This window comes from Gallus gallus, chromosome 2 (genome assembly GCF_016699485.2).
Source record: "Gallus gallus isolate bGalGal1 chromosome 2, bGalGal1.mat.broiler.GRCg7b, whole genome shotgun sequence".
In the NCBI taxonomy this organism is placed as follows: domain Eukaryota; kingdom Metazoa; phylum Chordata; class Aves; order Galliformes; family Phasianidae; genus Gallus; species Gallus gallus.
The window spans coordinates 18,725,304-18,744,282 of NC_052533.1; the positions used below are offsets into that span (position 1 = coordinate 18,725,304).

At 35.5% G+C, this 18,979-nt stretch overlaps 1 protein-coding gene across 3 annotated transcripts in view; it reads right to left on the bottom strand.

The window, feature by feature from the left end:
• Positions 1 to 18,979, bottom strand: part of MALRD1 (MAM and LDL receptor class A domain containing 1) — a 230,461-nt gene that overhangs the window by 42,661 nt on the left and 168,821 nt on the right. For all 3 annotated transcript variants that reach the window (XM_046921944.1, NM_001318981.2, XM_040680811.1), the window contains 3 exons: positions 10,296 to 10,571; positions 4,964 to 5,089; positions 2,656 to 2,722 (listed from right to left, as the gene is read on the bottom strand). In XM_046921944.1, coding sequence (XP_046777900.1) covers positions 2,656 to 2,722; positions 4,964 to 5,089; positions 10,296 to 10,571 — 469 coding nt within the window. The remainder of the gene's footprint in view (positions 1 to 2,655; positions 2,723 to 4,963; positions 5,090 to 10,295; positions 10,572 to 18,979) is intronic.

Consider the following 18,979-nt stretch of genomic DNA (forward strand, 5'->3'; position numbering starts at 1 on the left):
ACATTTTATTTTCTTAGTTTCTTAGTTCCTTTTTCATGGCATACCACATGATATTTAAAAAATCTCCCACTTAAAATTTTCTTAAACACAGCTATGAGATTCTCTCCTCAAAAATTCAAAAAGAGAGCACATGTAGAAGTATATCCAGAGGCAAAGATGTTTAGAAAAAAAGAATCTTTCCTCAGTGGAAGACATTTTACAGAGAAGATGTGGGATTTCCATCCTTTGGCACACATTATACTTGACTGGAAAAGGCACTGAACTAGTCTACTATGACATTACTTAAAGTTGCATAAACCTTGTAGCTTTTCTTCTCAATAATGTATTTTGCATAACAGAAGTTACCACATTTAAGACAAAATCAGATTCTGAAAAAATGTCTCAACCACAAAAAAGCTGTTTTTTATTGCAATTATTTATTGTAAAATGCTGTAATTATGCTACTGGGAATAAAATACTTTACTTGCCCATTAAAACAGACCACTTATGATTATTATAAGGGGCTCATGTGAAGAATGAGAAGAAGTAAAAAATAGGGGACAACGTTGCCTGTAGCTTTTCTAAGGAGAATAAGCAAAATCTGATTCAACTATAGCCTCATTTTTTTTTTTTCCTAAAACTTAAAAGTGAAAGGCAACACTTTCACTTTTATCACACAAGCAAACAATTTTCTGTATTTCGGGTCATTTACATATACAGCTACAAAGCTGACTGCAAATCTATGTATAATGACTCCTTGAAATTCTAGTTTCTACAGCTCAGTTAGCCAAATGGTATATATTCCATGCAATTTATAACTGTTTAATGAAGATATATTTTTAATTTATAATTTGATTGCTTAATTACAGGGCAAGGAATGCAATTACATTTTCTGCTTAAAGATTAAAGCTTTCTTACAGTTCAGGCATTAACAATACTATTCTTTTCATTCACTTTTGTATTGGTGTAACTACTCTAAATTTGGTATATTACACAGGAATTGTTAGTATAAAAAGCAAGGAATGGCGAGCAATATAATGAGTTTACTGTATGTCAGTGTTAGAATGTTTTATATGTGAATATATCTCATTAATTTTGTCTAGATAGTATGAGAGTTAAGATTATGCAGTCTGGTAAGAAACTTTTTTATTCTGTTCTCCAATCACGTACCCCAAAAGCAGAGTTTTCAGAAAACTTTCCACCATTGCAACATGCAGTATTTTTCAAGTATTCTTGAATAAAGATTATCTATTCCCCAAACACAAGCACGTACAGCTCTTGGCACCACATGTGCTCATCACTTAAATCATTGTCATTTCTGTGCCTTCAGTCCAATTACCTACATATTGGATCAGGGTTTAATATCATATTCCCTATTTACTATCTGCTATTTCAACTATTTTTTATTTCTGCGGACAAAGAACCACCTGTTAATTTGGTTTCTTTTCATTTGCAAGACCTAACATAAATTCAATTTTTACAATTATCTTCTATCCTCAAAATCTTGAGTACTCCCCTAGTGCCTTGTCCTTAAAAGCAATTTTCTTATTGATCAATAATTTAATCTTTTTAACTCAATGGCTATTCTCAATCCCTTTATTTTTGCTGCCTATCCTTTCCATTTTATGTGCAACCTCCCTCATGGTTTTATTCCCCCCCTTCAATTTCTATTTCCCAGGAAATTTTGAAAGAGCCACCTTGATGAAACTCCAAGCTTCTGACAGAGGTCATTCTCTATTCTATACTGCAGAAGATTCTTCGGGAAATCTGTATGCAACAACGTTTTCTGAGTGCTAAGTGGAAAGTACTCATATATGAATGTTCCTGCCTGCATCATGTATGAAAGTGCCTGTATTTGCTGCGGCTGTTATTTATAATGTTTCTTCATCCAGTAATGGATACACATCTCTTGAAAAATAAAGGTTCTTCAATAAGTGAAATTTTGTCAGCAAGCTTATTAATGTGAGTTACCTAGAGACTCAGAGACAAACCTTAATGTCAGGTTCTGACTAAGATAGATACCCTCGCTTAGATACAGTCACTTCTTTAGTAATTTGGCAAACTCTTAGGCAAGATTCTCTAAAGTACGTGAAGGACAAAACTGTGATAAAGAACAACATTGTTTACTTTGCACTTTAAAAGCACCCTGTAATTTCCCAGTGGGAAACAGTCATATCCTGTGTAAATGAAAACTGTCAGATATCTTGAGACACTTTCTAACGATTCTTATAGTCCACAGCAGGATTGTACTCATTTTTTAACATAAAATTTTTACAGAAAAATGCAATAAATGTAACCCTTTGCTTAGTAACTTTCTCCAATGATATGCAAATACATGCAAAAAATAACTTTATACAAGAATAAATCACAAATTCAGGCAAGATGAAAATGCGATCTCCTCATGTGAGGCATGCAATGCCTGCTGTATAGCACGCAACAATTTTCATAGAAGCATATGTTGTTAAATGTTGAGGTGAAACATGAGACAAAGAAAACATAAGGTATCAGGTAAACAGGCTGCTTCATATAAAGATAGATGAAAGTTACAGAAAATTCTCTCTAGTAAATAATATTCTTTTCAATGCTGTATTACTCAGCAACTGTAAAAAAAAAATAAAAAATAACGTAGACACAAAGACTTGTCTTTCAACAGTCCCTTTCCCCAGTGAAACTTACTGACATAAAGGAACATCATCTTTGATGATGCAGGTTCCACCATGTTTGCAGTATTCTTCAGGACAAGCTAAAAAAAAAAAAAAAAGTAGAAATTGTATTTCAAATCCACCCTCTCCATACCCTCAAAATTATTACATATGTCATTGTCTGATTTTCAGAAGGGCAGAATTTTCACATTTATCATTTTGGATGCTCAGTACTTCTGAAAACTTTTCCTTTAGTCTTGACTACAAGTGTCAAATACAAATACAGTGAAATCAATGGACATCTCTTGAGCTTCAAGAGAAATAGTGCTTCAATTGAACAGGCTTCTAATTAGTCTCAGATCAAGAGTTAAATCTGACTCCAGAAAGGAAGCTTCTGTCACTTACTAGATATTTTAACAACAACAAAAAAAAGTAAATATAGACCCAAGAACTTTGATTTACATATTTATATCTATTTTATTAGTGGCATTATTATTATTTTCTTGTTAGCTTAAATGCAGTGCTGACAAAAGAACAGATGCTTACTCATGTATCATCAACTTTCTAATTCATGATGCCTAGAATTGTAACACATAGAAACACAGTCTCATAAAATTTACTGGATGTGCATTTAGCTGTCTTTATAGCTACCCGTATGGTGCCATGCTTCAGAGTGGTGACCAAATCCATGTTGATAACATACTAAAGTCTTAAATGCTGCTGAACAATGTTTAGACAACATCAAGGCTTTCTGTTTCATCTTCTACTCCTCCAAGTGAGGAGCATGGGAGCAGGCAAGAAACTGGGAAGGAAAGCAGTTGTGATAACCAACCTGAATTAACCAGAGAGATGTTCCATACCCTATAAATGTCATGTTCAGTAATAAAACTAGGGGGCAGTTTTCCAGGGGTTGCTCTTTCTAAGGGATTGGATGAGCATCAATCAGCTGATGGTTAGTGATTCCTTTCTCAATGCTTGCTTTCATTTCACTTGCAGCCTGGTCTAGTATTAGGTATGGAGGTTGGCGGCCATGCCTGTGTCAGGGGGACTGCAGCTTGATGATCTTCAAGGTCCCTTCCAATCCAAGCCGTTCTATGATTCTATGATATATTTAGCTGTCCATTTATTTATTTACTGTTAATTTTTTTCTCAACCTATGAACTTTCTCAGTTCTGTCTACCCTATTCTTTTCCCAGTCCTGTGGTGGGAGATGAGTGGGCAGCTGTGTGAGGCTGAGCTGCCTACTGAGATTAAACAACAAACACTGGATTTGCAAAGAGTAAAGTGTTCAAATACAGGGATATATCAGTCATACACTGTTTTCAGCTTTTGACATCCCTTCACATGGATTTCCAATTTAAAAGATTTAATTTTACTGAAGTTTAGTTTTACTCCACCCTGTGATAAAAACTAAAAATCAGAAATGAATCTCTTGTCTTTTAAATAATAACTAGTAAAATGCAAATACCTTTTCCCATTAGATGAATGACTGTCAAGTTTTATTTTCATTTCTTGTTCTCAAATACTATAACAATGTGTAATCATAGCACAGCTATGAATATTCTTATGTTTTCATATGATACTTATGCATTAGAAAAGCAAACATAATAAAGTAAATTAGGTATAATTCTTTAACTTTTGGTGTATGCCACATAAAAACATTTGCTGACACAAACACATATAGTGCTATTCACACTATTTATATATATAGTGTATATGTATGTATATGTAGACAATTTTAAGAAGAGTGGAAAGACAATCACTTAAAAGATGTGCTCTATGAAAAAATAGTGGAGGATTTACATAGCAATAAATTATTTCTAGTTTGGGTTCTATATTTTTCTACACCGCAATAATTTCTGAATATATTCCTTTTAATTGAAAATATTCTTCACTGAAAATGTATTATCAATCAAATTTATCAAGTATATGTTTTATCTGCATTGTGAAATTGTTAATTTTTAATGTTAGCAAAGACGCAGTGGAGACAATACTCCCAGACATGTTTTGCACAGAAGCTCAGAAATGCTGATCTTTCTACTCAAATGGCTAAAATCAAGATGCCTCTGTATCACATTACAAAGGAATTTAAAAAAAACCAAACCAACAAACATGATGTTTTCATACCTACATGAAAGTCCCTTGTGTACGTTAACTAAACATGTTATTTTCCATCTTCTTCCTCACTATTTTTCTGAGTGACACTTTCATAATGCAAATTCACACCCAATATAATCTGATTAACAAGTGAATTCAGTCTAGTTTGTGGACTGGCTCTAGTTTCATTAATAAACCACTGTATTTTAGCGTTGCTAATGACATTTTAATAGAAAACTAAGTACCTGAACAGCTGGACTCATCAAGGCCGAAATCAATGCAGTCTGCAATGCCGTTACAACGCTGGGAGACTGCTATGCACTGATTTGTTGACACACATAGCAAAGAACCATTGAAACAATCTGTAATGGCTGAAAGGAAAAGTAAAATGACAATTACTGTCAGCTATATTTCTTTCTATCACTGTTGAAAAACAACAACAACAACAACAACAACAAAAAACGAACCAAAAAAACAACTATCAGAAAACTTTATTTGTACTTTCATTTATAAACTTGGATCCACATGACCTTTACAAGCTTTCATCTTCAAAGTCATACAACTTTGCTATTTGGTAGCTAATAGGTAAACAAACACAGCACACAGATGTTACAGAAGCTGGATTTTCCCATGTTATATTTGTGAAGGAAACATGGGCATATTTGCCTAAATCACTGTCAGAGTAAGTTGAAAAAAGCAATGAAAACCCATAAGAAACTACCACACAACACATTCAACTCCCAGGCATAACCAAGGAAAAAAAAATTAACCAAAACTAAAAAGTTGGCATAGCATAGCCTCCTTTTATTGTGAGGACCCAAATACTAACAGACATTTAGTGAAGAAAAAGTAGAGGAAAGCTATACTGAAATATCTGAACTTTCGCACCTTTTTAATTCCTGGGCTTCTCTAAGCTTGCCCAGAAAAGTTATGAGGGAAGAATCTTGATGGAATCACGCAAGCCATAAGGCTCTAGATACAGAATTACTGAATCACTCATATATATGAAATATGCAGTGGTCCTACATCCTCCTATAGAATAAAGCATCATTTTATCTAACACAGTGTTCTCTTACACTGCTTTCAACTATTATATTTTAAGGTTTTTGTTTAGCTAGTATGAGCTGAACTCTCTCAACATAATATTAATGTATATTGGATGAAATTCTGATTCCACTGCAGTTGTATTCATACTATACTGGGTTAGAAAGAGAGAAAGAATCTAGAAATATTTAAAATATCCCAGTGCCACATCATACTTCTTTTCTGCTGCTGGGTTCAAGAGCCAGTGCACATAGCAGTGAGCATCCCAGGTAGGACAAGCTGCTAAAAGATATATCTGTTCCACTCCTAGATATAATGTAAGTCTCCAGCTTATGTATACCACAAAAGTATGCTACACTTAAAATGGTGCAGCTCAATTTTACACTGCAGCAATGAGGTCAAATCCTTCTAGCTCTTGCCAATTTTTATATTTGTAGAGAACTATGAAATTGCTCATATAAGTAAAGGTTTGTGGGATCAAACATTCTAATTACATGCACTGACCATATATTAAATTCTGAAGGAAAATCTGGAGAAGAATATTATTTTGCTTGAAAATTTAATTCATCTTAATGAGAAATTTAAAGTTCTGGTTGATTTTAAATGATCACAGTACTCTTCTGTGACTGGAGAAGTGACGATAGCGAAGAAGGAATCAGCTGCTAGAGACAGCAAGATAAAAGCAACAACAGTCTCTTACCGCACTGGACCAAATGGAAGCTCTCGCTTTTACAACAGCAAATACTTCATTTTTACTAAGAGGAATTCATACTTCATTCATACTCACTCATGGATATACATTTTTCCACTTCCTCCTGTTATGCAGAGGATCTAGATTCTGTTGTGCTACAATTCCCTTGCTCTATCTGCTCTCCATTCTCTTGACCACTCAGTCCAGCTAAATAGGTCTTAAGTATGAAAAATAACAGATTACAGCATCACTCCACTCCTGTGGTGCTTCCCATGACCCACATTTGTAGCAGAACCTACCATCTATCTCAGGATCTTGTAAGCTTGCCAAAATAACTGACAGTCCCATGCCCTCTGCTGCACTTTCCTAACCAAATAATAATCTCATACTTATTTTGTAACAGATCCAAATCCTGGACAGTCATAATTTGGGGCATGGTGCTCCAATGGTAACTGGACTAGTTTTGTAACTGCTCATTTGCACAGATATCCAATCTGTAAAAATAACTGCTTGTTCAGACTAGAACTTCAAGAGAAACAATGTTGGAAATTTGACATAGAACATATTTTTAAACTTAATAACTCTTCATATGTTCTTTAGACCTTGTATGCCTGTACACATACATTAGAGACATCACAAACATGTGGATATAAAGTACTGTTTAAGGTTTGTCAAATATATTACAACTAAAACAGAGATTGAGTTCCTGAGCTCTAACTCGCAGTCAGGGCTGTGGTAAGGAAGTTTGTGTCTTGTTTTTGACATTTTATTATTATTTCCCCTAGTTCTGGACTCCCTGCTGGACTCATACTTGAAGATAAAATTGAAAAATGTTAATTATTTTTCATCCATTTATAACTGCTGTGGTTTTCATGCTTTCCTTTACCCTGAACAAGCTTATTGCACTGAGATTTTTTATGTACTTACAGAGGGAACCTTCATAGCAATTAATATTGCTTACTATTAACATGGTTGAAAATAACCTCAAGTTTCTCACACCAGTTACTCCTTAGTTTTGTGAGAGCCCTTCAAGTGTCTGGGATAAAGATATTGAAGACAGACATTATTGAAGACAGCAAAGATATTAAAGTGAAAACATCAGTTTTTCACCTATATTTCATCATCTATGTCCAAATTAAAACTCTACTAAGGATAAAAAATATCACGGCCCACTTGGAGTTATATAATTTAATATCTACAAGGTAATTAAAATTTACCGTAACTACAGCAGATATATGTCGGAGCACTACCAAGAACTGGGAAATCACTGTTCCTTGTTATTAGCACTTGGGTCAGACGCTGTTGCATCCAGTGAAAAATAATATACAAACACCATTGATGCTAATATGTTTATTTTAAACCCTTACCACTATAACAAACTAATTTAAAAAATAGATTAAATATGTGAGGTAAAGTACTATTCATCATAACAGTGAGAAGAGGGATGCACAACTAGAACATAACTGGAAAACAATTTCAAGGATTTTTTTGTTAAAATTAACTAGCAACAAAATCCACCAGATTAGTGGATATAATATATATTAAAAAAAATACTGTACAACTCAACTGCTGAATAAACTCTATGGGAAGTTCTGTCTGCACAAATGTCTAAAACATGCAAAAAAGCATTTCTGTGGTAGAGACAGTGGTTGTAGTAGAGAACTGACTAATGCATTTTTTGTTTGCTTTTCTTTGCCCTGGGTTTTATACTTAATATCTGCAAGATGCTGAGATGAATTTATCTGATGCGTTCCTGAATTCACTTGCCAGAATATTTTTGGCCATTTGTTTTTTACACTTACATGAATGAAATTGCTAAGGGACATGGCACATACACAATGGAAGGTAATTCCTAAATATATATTTTTAAAAATTAGCAAGAAGATCAACAAAACAAAAATTCACAGACTGCTGATTAAAATACTATTCTCTGTTCGTAACTGCTTAGAAAAAAAAAAAGAAAAGAATTTTAGGTTTCTCAAAAATCTGCAGAAAATCTCCCAGACTGTTATAATAGTAGACATAGGCTGAAGTTAATATCAAAGGACCCAATGATTTTATAGGTTATGAAAATATTTCAATAAACTAAACAAAAAGCATTAGATATTTCCTTTTCCGCTCTCATTTTTCCCCACTGACAAACATGCATGGCATTTCACAAGTTAAAAGTAGACAGCTAGAGATGAAATGCTGTGTTCTCATAATGTACAAATTTTGGTGAGAAGACTGAGTGCGTGACAGTAATCATCTTTTCAGTGTTTTCCTTCCAAACCACCACTAACCACTTACACTCTGCTTTGCCCTGCAAACAGTATCTTCATAGGAAAAAAATATGAAAAAATATGTTGCTGCTTTTGCATTCTCATCTCATATTGTCAAAACTTACGATTGTATAATCAAAACTGAATTTTGGAGTAACAATATGATTATAGATATAAATGAGTTCCCACCTCACCCACAATTCCTAGGTTTGCAATAGCTATGGAAAATGTTTGTTCTTTGAGAAGACCAGGACTTAATTTCCCCTCATTCTCTGCACATTGCTTAGAAGTCAAAAGCAATGAAATGATATCTCAGTTGTTTAGAAGCACTCATTAGCTGCTGTGGTCTGGCACTGGGATGTACATTTACTGTGATACAACAGAGAGTTCTCTAGTTGAGGAGGGGTCAAGGAGGCAGGACTGAATGAAGATGAGTGAAGAGAGGTGTTTCTAATCTTGGAGTAAATAGAATTTTCACATTTTTGACGCAAGCAAACTTTAAGGGCTCTCATGAAACTGTATCTTTCACCAACAAAACCTCATGTGCAGATAGGCTGCAAAGTCCATGCCTGTTTATATAAAACTGTTTTTTTTTTAAAGAAATTTCTTGTGCACTGCCCTACTTTTACACTCAGTAGTTTTGATCCAAATGATTAAAGAACTGTAATTTCTAGCCCATTGGAAACTGATTTATTTTGTTCTGATCAGGATAAAGAATAAAATGTTAAAAAACTTTTGCAGAATGAAAAGTTTAGGGAAAAATCGTCTCCTATGTAAAAAGCTACATAGCTAGTTATGTTGGCTGACGTGTAATGAAATGTCTGGTCAGACACTGGAAAAGGCTTCATTGTGTGTTGGCTGACAGTGTTTGAGAACAATTGGGCAATGCTCCCAATAATATGCTTTAACTTTTGGATTGCACTGAAGAGGTCAGGCAGTTGGACTACATGATCTTTGAAAGTTCCTTCCAACTGAACTATTCTGTCTGGCCTCAGTTCAACTATCAAAAAGGATATCTTTTGGAATGGGCAGTATGCTCACTTTTGTATTTATCTGAAACTTCAAGGTGTATCTTTAATAGGTACAGTTGAAAGCCTGCTGTCCTTGCATTTTATTGCAGGCCTTTCTCTCTGGTCAGGGCAGAGATTGCTGCTATTACATGAACAGACTTGTTTTGAAATCCTTGCAAGAGCAAGACTTCTGTGAATGTCACTGAACTGATGAACTGCAAAAGTCTCTCTTTTATACTATAAATAAAGATGAGGCAAAGCAAATGCAACTGACTGATCTGTGGAAATAAAAGTAGAAATTCTTTCAATTATTAACAGAAATACAATGCAAACCTTTTCAAGCATTTGTCAAAGTCGATAGCCAGGGAACAGGAAAGCATAAACAAAATTACTTGCAAATGTAGAGTGTCTCTCCAGGTAGTACATTATAGGCAATACAAACAATGTTTTTCTTGATTTGACTAGAGAATACTGAATTCTTTGCTACTCTTCATTATGTTGCTCTTTACATGTCACTGTTTTGGGAAAGAAAGTTAGCACGGCTGTAAGTAGAGCAATGAAATTAACTTACGGCATCCAACTTCATCTTCATTAAGCAGGCAGTCAGGCACACCATCGCATTTCAGAAGGGCTGGGATGCAGCCTTTGGAAGGACACAGAAATTCTGTTGGTTTGCAGGAGCTTGGAGACATAGTGGTAGGGGTCATTGTGGGACAATTAATTTCATCACTTCCATCCACGCAATCTTCAGCCCCATTACATTTTGCACTGAGAGGCAAACACTGCTGCACATACGCACATGGGAACTGGTCACTACTGCAAGTTGGAGGTTGTGGTTTAGCTGGTCCTACAAGAAAAAAAGTGAAGACCAGAAAGGAATATTTATTTTCTTCCAGTAACTGTCTATACTACATCTGAGAAGAACACAGGCACTACTGGGCAGGCAGTTGATTTCTAATATGAAAGTGTTTTTTTTTTTCTTTTTTGAAGTAAAACAATAAGCATAAAAGCACAGCTCTTAAACAGAGAACACACTTAAAAAACACTTTGCCACGTTGTATTAACTGCTGTATATTCTTGCTGTTCCTTCTAAAGCTCCAATCCAGCATTTGTTTTCATCCTATTATTGTCTGTGTCATGTCCGTATAGAAAGGCTAATACCAACGTGTTAGGGAAACTAATCTTTCACTCACACATAGGGTGGTGATGCACTGGAAGAGGTTGCCCAAGGAGTTTGTGGATGCCCCATCCCTGGAGGCATTCAAGGCCAGGCTGGATGTGGCTCTGGGCAGCCTGGTCTAGTGGTTGGCAACCCTGCACATAAGAGAGGGGTTGAAACTAAATGATCATCGCAGTCCTTTTCAATCCAGGCCATTCTATGATTCTATATCAGAAAACATTTAAAAATATTCTTGCAGCCCTCAAGGTCTTCCTTTACTTGTATACTGAATGGATAAAAAACATTTCAAAGACCACATAAGTCTAGATCAACAAGAAACATATTTCACACGAAGCTATTATCTACAGTAAGGTCTGAAACCACATAAGAGTAAAACAGTAAAAGTTTTTTACTGATATAGTTTATTATCACTCTGATTCTGTAGCTTAGTTTAACTCATTATATAGTTAAGTTATAATAACAAATAGACTAAATTTTCCAGAAGACATCTAAAAAGAAGACAATCATTTACACAAATTAACTGGAGACATGTAAGCTTCCATTTTCCAATCAAAACTACTGCAACTGAATTTTACTAACAGAAACATCAGAACTACTTGTGAGAGCTGAATTTTAAGAAGCTGGTTGCGCTAATACAGTGTTCTTCACACCACCAGTGTCCCCCAGGGGAGCAAAGTTACGGAGTCTTGCAATTATTTTTTGATGTGCAGAGAACAGAAAAATCTCTGGAAGTTCACTGTATGCATTAAATCTTTTTCTAGGTCCATTTACATCAGACAGACAAAGAAAATAATGAATATTGTGATTGTTGCAGACAGGGATGGACCAACTAGTGTCACCACATTTGAAAAAGATGCTAGTTTTCCTGTTGGCAGCCTGAAGCAGAGCAGAGCAAGTGCAAGAGTTCATGGTGGGTTTTAGATTGCCTTTGGAGAAGGTGCAAGCATTACTCTTTAACTTCAGAAGTCAAATGTTAAATCTTCATGAAGGCATGACACACTGTAAGGGAATACATGGATTTTTGCATTATTTTGCTATTTTTAATCCACTGGGCATCAGAGTCTGATTGTGGCTGTTTTTAAAATACCTGCATCATAAGTATCAGTAGCATTTGGTCCAAAGACAAACCGCTAGTACATTCAGACCAAATGAATACATGTTAGTTTACTCTCTGGTCACTTGCAAAACAGTTACAAAGAAGAAGAGCTCAAACTCTGTCTAACCTTGACCCTTACTTAAAGCTTAGCAAACTACAAAGCTTAGCAATCTTTGATCTTCATGTTGATTGACTTCATGCTAGATAATCATAAGTATAAGCCTCATACAAAACAATATTCCTGAAAAATTTTATATTGTCAGTGGCGTTAAATTTTTTCATGCTGTCAGAAAAGATGTATTCCATTCATTGGTCATAATCTCCACAGAAAAAAAAGTAATGGATTTTGACACAGTGAATATAACAACCTAATATTTTTTTGTTTGTTTGTTTGCATTCAGAATTAAATCACAAGTCTGCTAAAGACATACACTTTTAAAAGAGATTAAAAGGATTGCATTTGCATGATATTTGGCTATAAATGTGTTATTCTCAAAGGATGACTTTCACTTATTCTACTTCAAAATTTATATATAAGGCCATGATTCTGCCATGATATCAGGGAAATGTACAGGAAATCACTGGGAGAAAGTATTTATTTCTGTATTGACAAAAACTTGAAGCATTAAAAATAGAGTCAATCTTTATTAAAAATGAATCCTTTTACAATTTTATTTTGCTCTTGAAAAAAATAAGTTATTAAATTAGATAACATTATTTTTCTTCTGTTATTTCTACCCCTTTTCCTCGTAATACCTACAAGGTACTTAATTTGCTAAAATGACTTATCCTGCAGTCAGTTCCATTAAGGGATGCACTTCTGCAGTTGTATAGTTTTGATTTGTCTGTGTTCTCACGCAGCGGAAATTAACCCCACACAATTTCTTAGGAAACTGCAATTAAAATTTCAACTACACGGTTAATACATTTCTCTTTCCTATGGTCACTTGTTGCGGGAAAAATAGCATTTGTAGCACATTTGTGAACTTTCATTCCCCTCACCCCCTATACCTAAAGTATTAATGATACATTTGCTAGTAAATTTTTAGTAAAAAAAAAAAGTTGCCTGATTTTGTTCTGCAATAAAATTTGAAATCTATTCTTAAATTAAATAATACTTAAACGTATTGCTATGAGTCTTGCATGTTAAATTGTCTTCAGGCTTTTGTAGCACTGATCATTTTAGCCTTATGGTTCCAATCTCAGAAAGTGCTTATGCATGCACATGATCCTATTTTAAATTCAGTAGTTAAGCAAATGCTTGAGTGCTTTAATAAATCAGGGATTATTTTTTTTTCTATAATGATTTCTGATTGTTGTTAGAAAATAATGCGTAGAAACAAGTTCTTCCTGACTTGCATACAAATTATTTTAGAGCATATGGAATTCACCAAAAGCAGTGAAGATGTCTCCAATTTACGACAGAGGTTAAGTCAAGGGGAAGGATAACCAGAGATCTTATATACTCTTTTTTATGTTTTCCATACATTCACAAAAATCCAAAGCAATACCCTGAAATTAGAAAAATCATTTTAGATCAGGACCATAAATAAGATGGAAACATATGTCAAAGGCCTTATGAATATCACCTTGCTTAAGAACTCACATAAAGTATTTAAGTTCATATCTGCTTGGTTTCAGGTGCAATACAAAGACTGTGCTCTGTACGACATTTCTTAAATGATTATTATTTCCATGATCTGCAAAATCTACTCAGTTCAATCTAATTTCTTTATATAAAGTAGGATATAATTTTTTTTCTTAATTATAAATTGTGTCTGCTAAAAAAAAGTTTGGAAATTTATAAAACATTAATTTGTATATATCTGTTAAAACTGACTAATTGGAATATGCAAATCTAGAAAATCATTAATAATATCAAACTGAAAAGAAATCACAAGCAACATATCTTTAATGCAAAACTAATTAGTTATATTTAAAGCTGCTATGTAATTATTTATATTAGGCTCATCATTGCGGTATGTACTGCTGGCATATTTCATTCTTAACTGTGGCAGCATTTATTCTGTTTTCTTGCCCCTAGGGAGAACTGAACTAAAATGTTAAAATGTTGACATTGCAATGTGGTTTACGGGGAAAAATGAGCTGGCAGTAATGTAATAAATATCCTCCATGGTCCCAAGTTGCACAGGGGTGTACTCACCTGTCTCAGCCTTAAAATCTAACTTTAAACTTCTGTACATGTTTGAATAGTATACCCACATTACAGATATATATGATGATGTTTGTGTAAGCACTAGAATCTAAAATGTGTTTTATTTCAATGCAAATAATTGGCTCTCGTATGGCTTATCAGTAATTTCAGTCACTTAAAATCATTAAATTCAACAACTGCCTAACACTAGCATGCCAGAAAAACATTTTCCTCACCTTTCTCCAAGTGTGGAAAAGATGTTTCCAGCTCAGCACTCATCTTCTGAGTGTTGAGTGGCTCTAATTTTCAGACGTCATTTTGGAGTGGAAGAGATATCGTACAGCTTACCTTTTGTAAAGAGCAGTATCTATTTGTTTCAGAATTTGGAAATAAATCTACTGACAATAACATGTTCTAAGGAGCACAGGATAGAAGTTTAGCTTACTCTATCCAGATCACTGAAAATCAGGACTGGAGATCCTCAGGAATACATTAAGTATTAACACAAAAATCAAAAACAATATCAGAGAAAATAACCTCTGCTGTGGATTTAGATCAATAGGAAAACAGCAGCAAATTGTTGATTTTCCATTATAGCTGAAGGACTCACAATTTTTTAAGTAACAATCTAACGACATGCCTTATTTATTTTACTTTGAAGTCACCATTCCATTTTACACTTATTTTTACCTTGCATATTTCAAATAAAGTGTTTTGAAGTTGCATATAATATCTGCATGCATGTCATAAAAGGATATTTTAATTATATCCTAAAAAATGAGTTTTTCATTCAGTCTTTAAACCCTTTGTCAAAACCACTCATTCAGCTCTGTTGGGCTAGGTGTAATCTAAGGACAAAGAGATGCCACCCTACTAGCATCCTCACACTTTGAAGAGAAAATGGGTAGCTGTAGTGGTTTCTTACTGATGACTAACTCCAATCCAACACAGTATTCTCTCACTCCTCTTCCTCAAAGGAACTGAGGGAGAAAATACAATGTAAAAAGGCTCACAGGTTGAGATACGGACAGGAAGATCACTCATTGATTGCTGTCATAGGCAAAACAGATTCAGGGAGACTAAAATATTAATAATTTATTGTCTCCTACCAACAGAACAGAGCACTGAGAAAATATAAGCAAACTAACACCTTCCTCTCATCCGCTGCCTTCTACCTTCTCACTACAAGTGGCAGAAGGAAATGTGGAATGGGACTGCCTTCAGTCCATAATGCTTTGTACCTGCTACTCTGTCATGATCTCTCTGCCCCTGATCCATGTGAGGTCCCTCCTATGCAATGCTGTCTTTCCTGTACTGATCTTGCATGGGCTTCCCATAGGCTGCAGCTCTTCAGGCACTGCCCCAGCACTGCCCCACAAGCAGAAGCTCCCCCAGCCCTCCTGACCCACTGTGGGCTGCTCCCCACAGGCTGCAGCTCCAGGCTGAGGCTGCTCCTACAGAGGCTGTCCATGAACTGTACCTCCTTCAGCCACATCCACTGCTGCTCTGTGGGCTCCTCCATCACTGCACTTGGATATCTGCTCCTTGTGGCGCCCATAGGCTGCAGGGGGACAGCCTGCTCCTCCATGGGCCTCTCCCAGGCTGTAGGGAACTTCTGCACTGCACCTGGAGCAGCACCTGCCCTCCTTCTTTCTGCACTGACCTTGAGATGTTCTCAAGACCCTTTCGTAGCTCTGGCTCTTACCTGACATGGGGCAGCTTCTGGGCTCTGCTCACTTAGGCAAACCCTGCAGCTCCCCTCCAACAAAACTTGTCGTGCAAGCCCGATAAACTGAGATGGATACAAAAAGTAAAAATCTCATACCAAATTTTGTACATACTGCTTCATGAAGTGCAGTAACTACAGCTGCATATCCCCGCCTTTCATTGTTGTCAGATAAAATGGGTGATTTTAGAGATGTTTTTATTTCAATGCATTAATCATCAAAACATCTGTTACGCTACATAGAGTTCAGGAACTGATGATTTGGAAATAAGGAGCCTATACTGTGTGAAAAGTCTTCTATGAGTGAAGTGCTCATGGTCTGCAACACAGTTATATATTTGTGGAACGTGGATTTATTAAAGACTATGAAATGTTTTATGAGCAGTTTCTGTACGCCGATGAAGATTTTCTGTGTGCAGATGCTCTGTTACACAATTCTTTTTGTCATCCATGGCATGTGACTGGGCACAGAGCATTGAATCTGCTTCCTGACAGCATGCTAGGCTTCATCACATGGCACATTAGTCCAGTCACTGGAAATAGTGTAGCCTCTATTACCCAAAGGATAATATAATATAAATATTTGTATTTCACAGTCATTAGTACAGTCAGAGACAAACAAGAATGCTTATCTCACATGAAATAAGATCTCTTGCCCTGCATTTCTTTTCTGCCTGCCTTGTTCAGATACCAAGATCTCTGGTGCAGAGTAGGTCTCCATAAATATTTAAGTACCATCTATGACAGTAAATTCTAATTAAGACTAGTAGCCACTGGCATTAAAATCAACACCAGAAAGCATGAAATAATGTTACCACATGTTATTATGCAGCATTAGTTCCGTTGTATCAGAGCGTGCTTTAAAGTCCATTTAGGGAAATGGAAAGACTTATTGATTTTAATGGACCTGCATCAGACCCTTGAGAACTAACAACCTGTCTGATACATTTGCATAAGTAATTTACCTACTAAATCTAACAAAAACTGGAGACCTATTAACCGTAGCTAAAAGAGTCAAAAATAAACTCCTCCAACAGTTTCCATTAGATGAGGGTATAAATTAATTACAGGTCCAATCCAGTGCATTAATGAAGTTGAAATCAGTGGTAATCTTCACTTTCACTTCAGCGCTCATTGGATCAGAGCACCAAATCACTCCATTCAGTGTCTACATGGAAATTACCTTGTTTAAAAAAAATTCACTGCACTGAACTTATTCCAATACTACTACAGGCTATCTGTGAGTTTTTATCTGTGTCAGTAAAGCTTCTGCTAGAAAATAAAATGTTAATGTCAAAGCTAGTAAAAAGACAAAAAGAAAAGGAGATGGGAAAGGAAAGGGATTGAGTCTAGGCAGTTAAATATTTAATTCTCTCTCCCTTTTGAGAGCACAGAATTATAGGGCAGGGTGCTGGAAAGGATTCTAGAAACTGTTACAAAGCCAAAATTAACAAAATCAGAACGCATACTAGTGATATCACAGTTCAATCCAGTTTTATATTTCTGGGCAGAACTGAGCAAAATGCATCTTAGAGGATTGCAGCTTGTTAACATGCAAACAAGAGAAAACACATAAGTAACATACTGCTTGTAAAATCAAGCTTTGATTTAAAATTTCCACTCAGAGATCTACCACTACAGGCTGGAGCAGATTTATCACCTGTGAACAGCCATGGCAATATTTGTCACGTTTCTGTTAAGAACAGTCCAGAATTTGCTAGTTACGCCTGTTACCACTAGTAACGCACTATTTGCTAGTTACGCACTGTTTATTTATTAGGAGAAATGAAAAATTGGAGAAACTGTGAAGTTTTAATTACCAACAAAGTGATATGAGAAAGATTTAGTGCAGAGAAAAGAAACTGCTCAGAATCAGGACAGTCTTCAAAGATGGGCTGATAACACAATGCTGTGCTAACTCTTTTATTTCTCAGCTTAACTTGTAAGGAAAGGTAGTTTGTACAGGTCCAAATTTAGCACCATCTGAGAGAAGCATCCTGGTAAGCTCTGCCTAACGTGATAAATCTCAGCTTGTGATTAAATCTTGTTGAAGAGAAAGCTAAGTCTTACCTAATAAAGAATCTGAGAATTTTCTTTTCTCCAATGTAGTATAATGAAAATATTTTTTTTTCCAAAATTATTTCTCTATCTCATTAAGAAAATATATTGATTTTTATGAACAAAATTAGCAAGGTAAAGCATCATCTCTGTGATTTGAGCCTTTCTTGTTGTTGTTGTTGTTGTTGTTGTTTTGTGTAAACATATGGGTTTTAGAGGCTCATAATTAATGAGACAATTCTAATACACTATTAATAAATCCAAAGACTTTAATTTCCCAAAAGGCATCTGGTTTGAATGAGATTTCAATATTCTGTGCAGAGAGACATTGAAAGGCAGAGAGAAATGAAAAGTTTTAGACCAATATATTATATTTATTTAAGTACAATATAACTCCATTCAAGATTTGACACTAATGCTAGTTTATGCACTCTATCTCATACTAGAAATATTTCCTGTTTCCCTTCCTGTGAAATCAGCAGAACTTGTGGCTTCACTGCCAGATAAGTGTACTGGAAGATACTGAATCAGGCTGAAGAATTTCTCTGAGGTGTTATACTCTGGGTCATAATTTTTTTACTTTATAAATGCAGGAATGTCCTAACTGCCAAGCAAAGAGGATCTAAACCACATTCTGATTTGTTTCAGGGAGAGACTAACTAGAGAAACTATTCATAAATACCCCCAAGCCTTCTATCACTTCCTTGCTTCCCTCTTCCCCTCCTTTGTTTATAGAGGCAGACTTCCCCTGAATTATACCTTGCCCTTGAGGAAGGAGACTCCCTGAGCTCTCAACCTGCTTAACTACAGGCACGAGCAGACAAGCTAACAATGATTCTCCTGGCTCTGCAACTTAGAGAACTCAGAGTTAAGTGTCCTCTACAGAGCTTTTCCCCATGATCTGATGCTGTACTATGTTCGGCTCAAGTACTCAACCATTCCAGTACATTCATGTTCAGACTTGGGGATGCTCAGTTTCAGAGACAGATCATCAAATCCTTCTAAGCCTTTGTCAGACACTATCATGTCACACACACGCA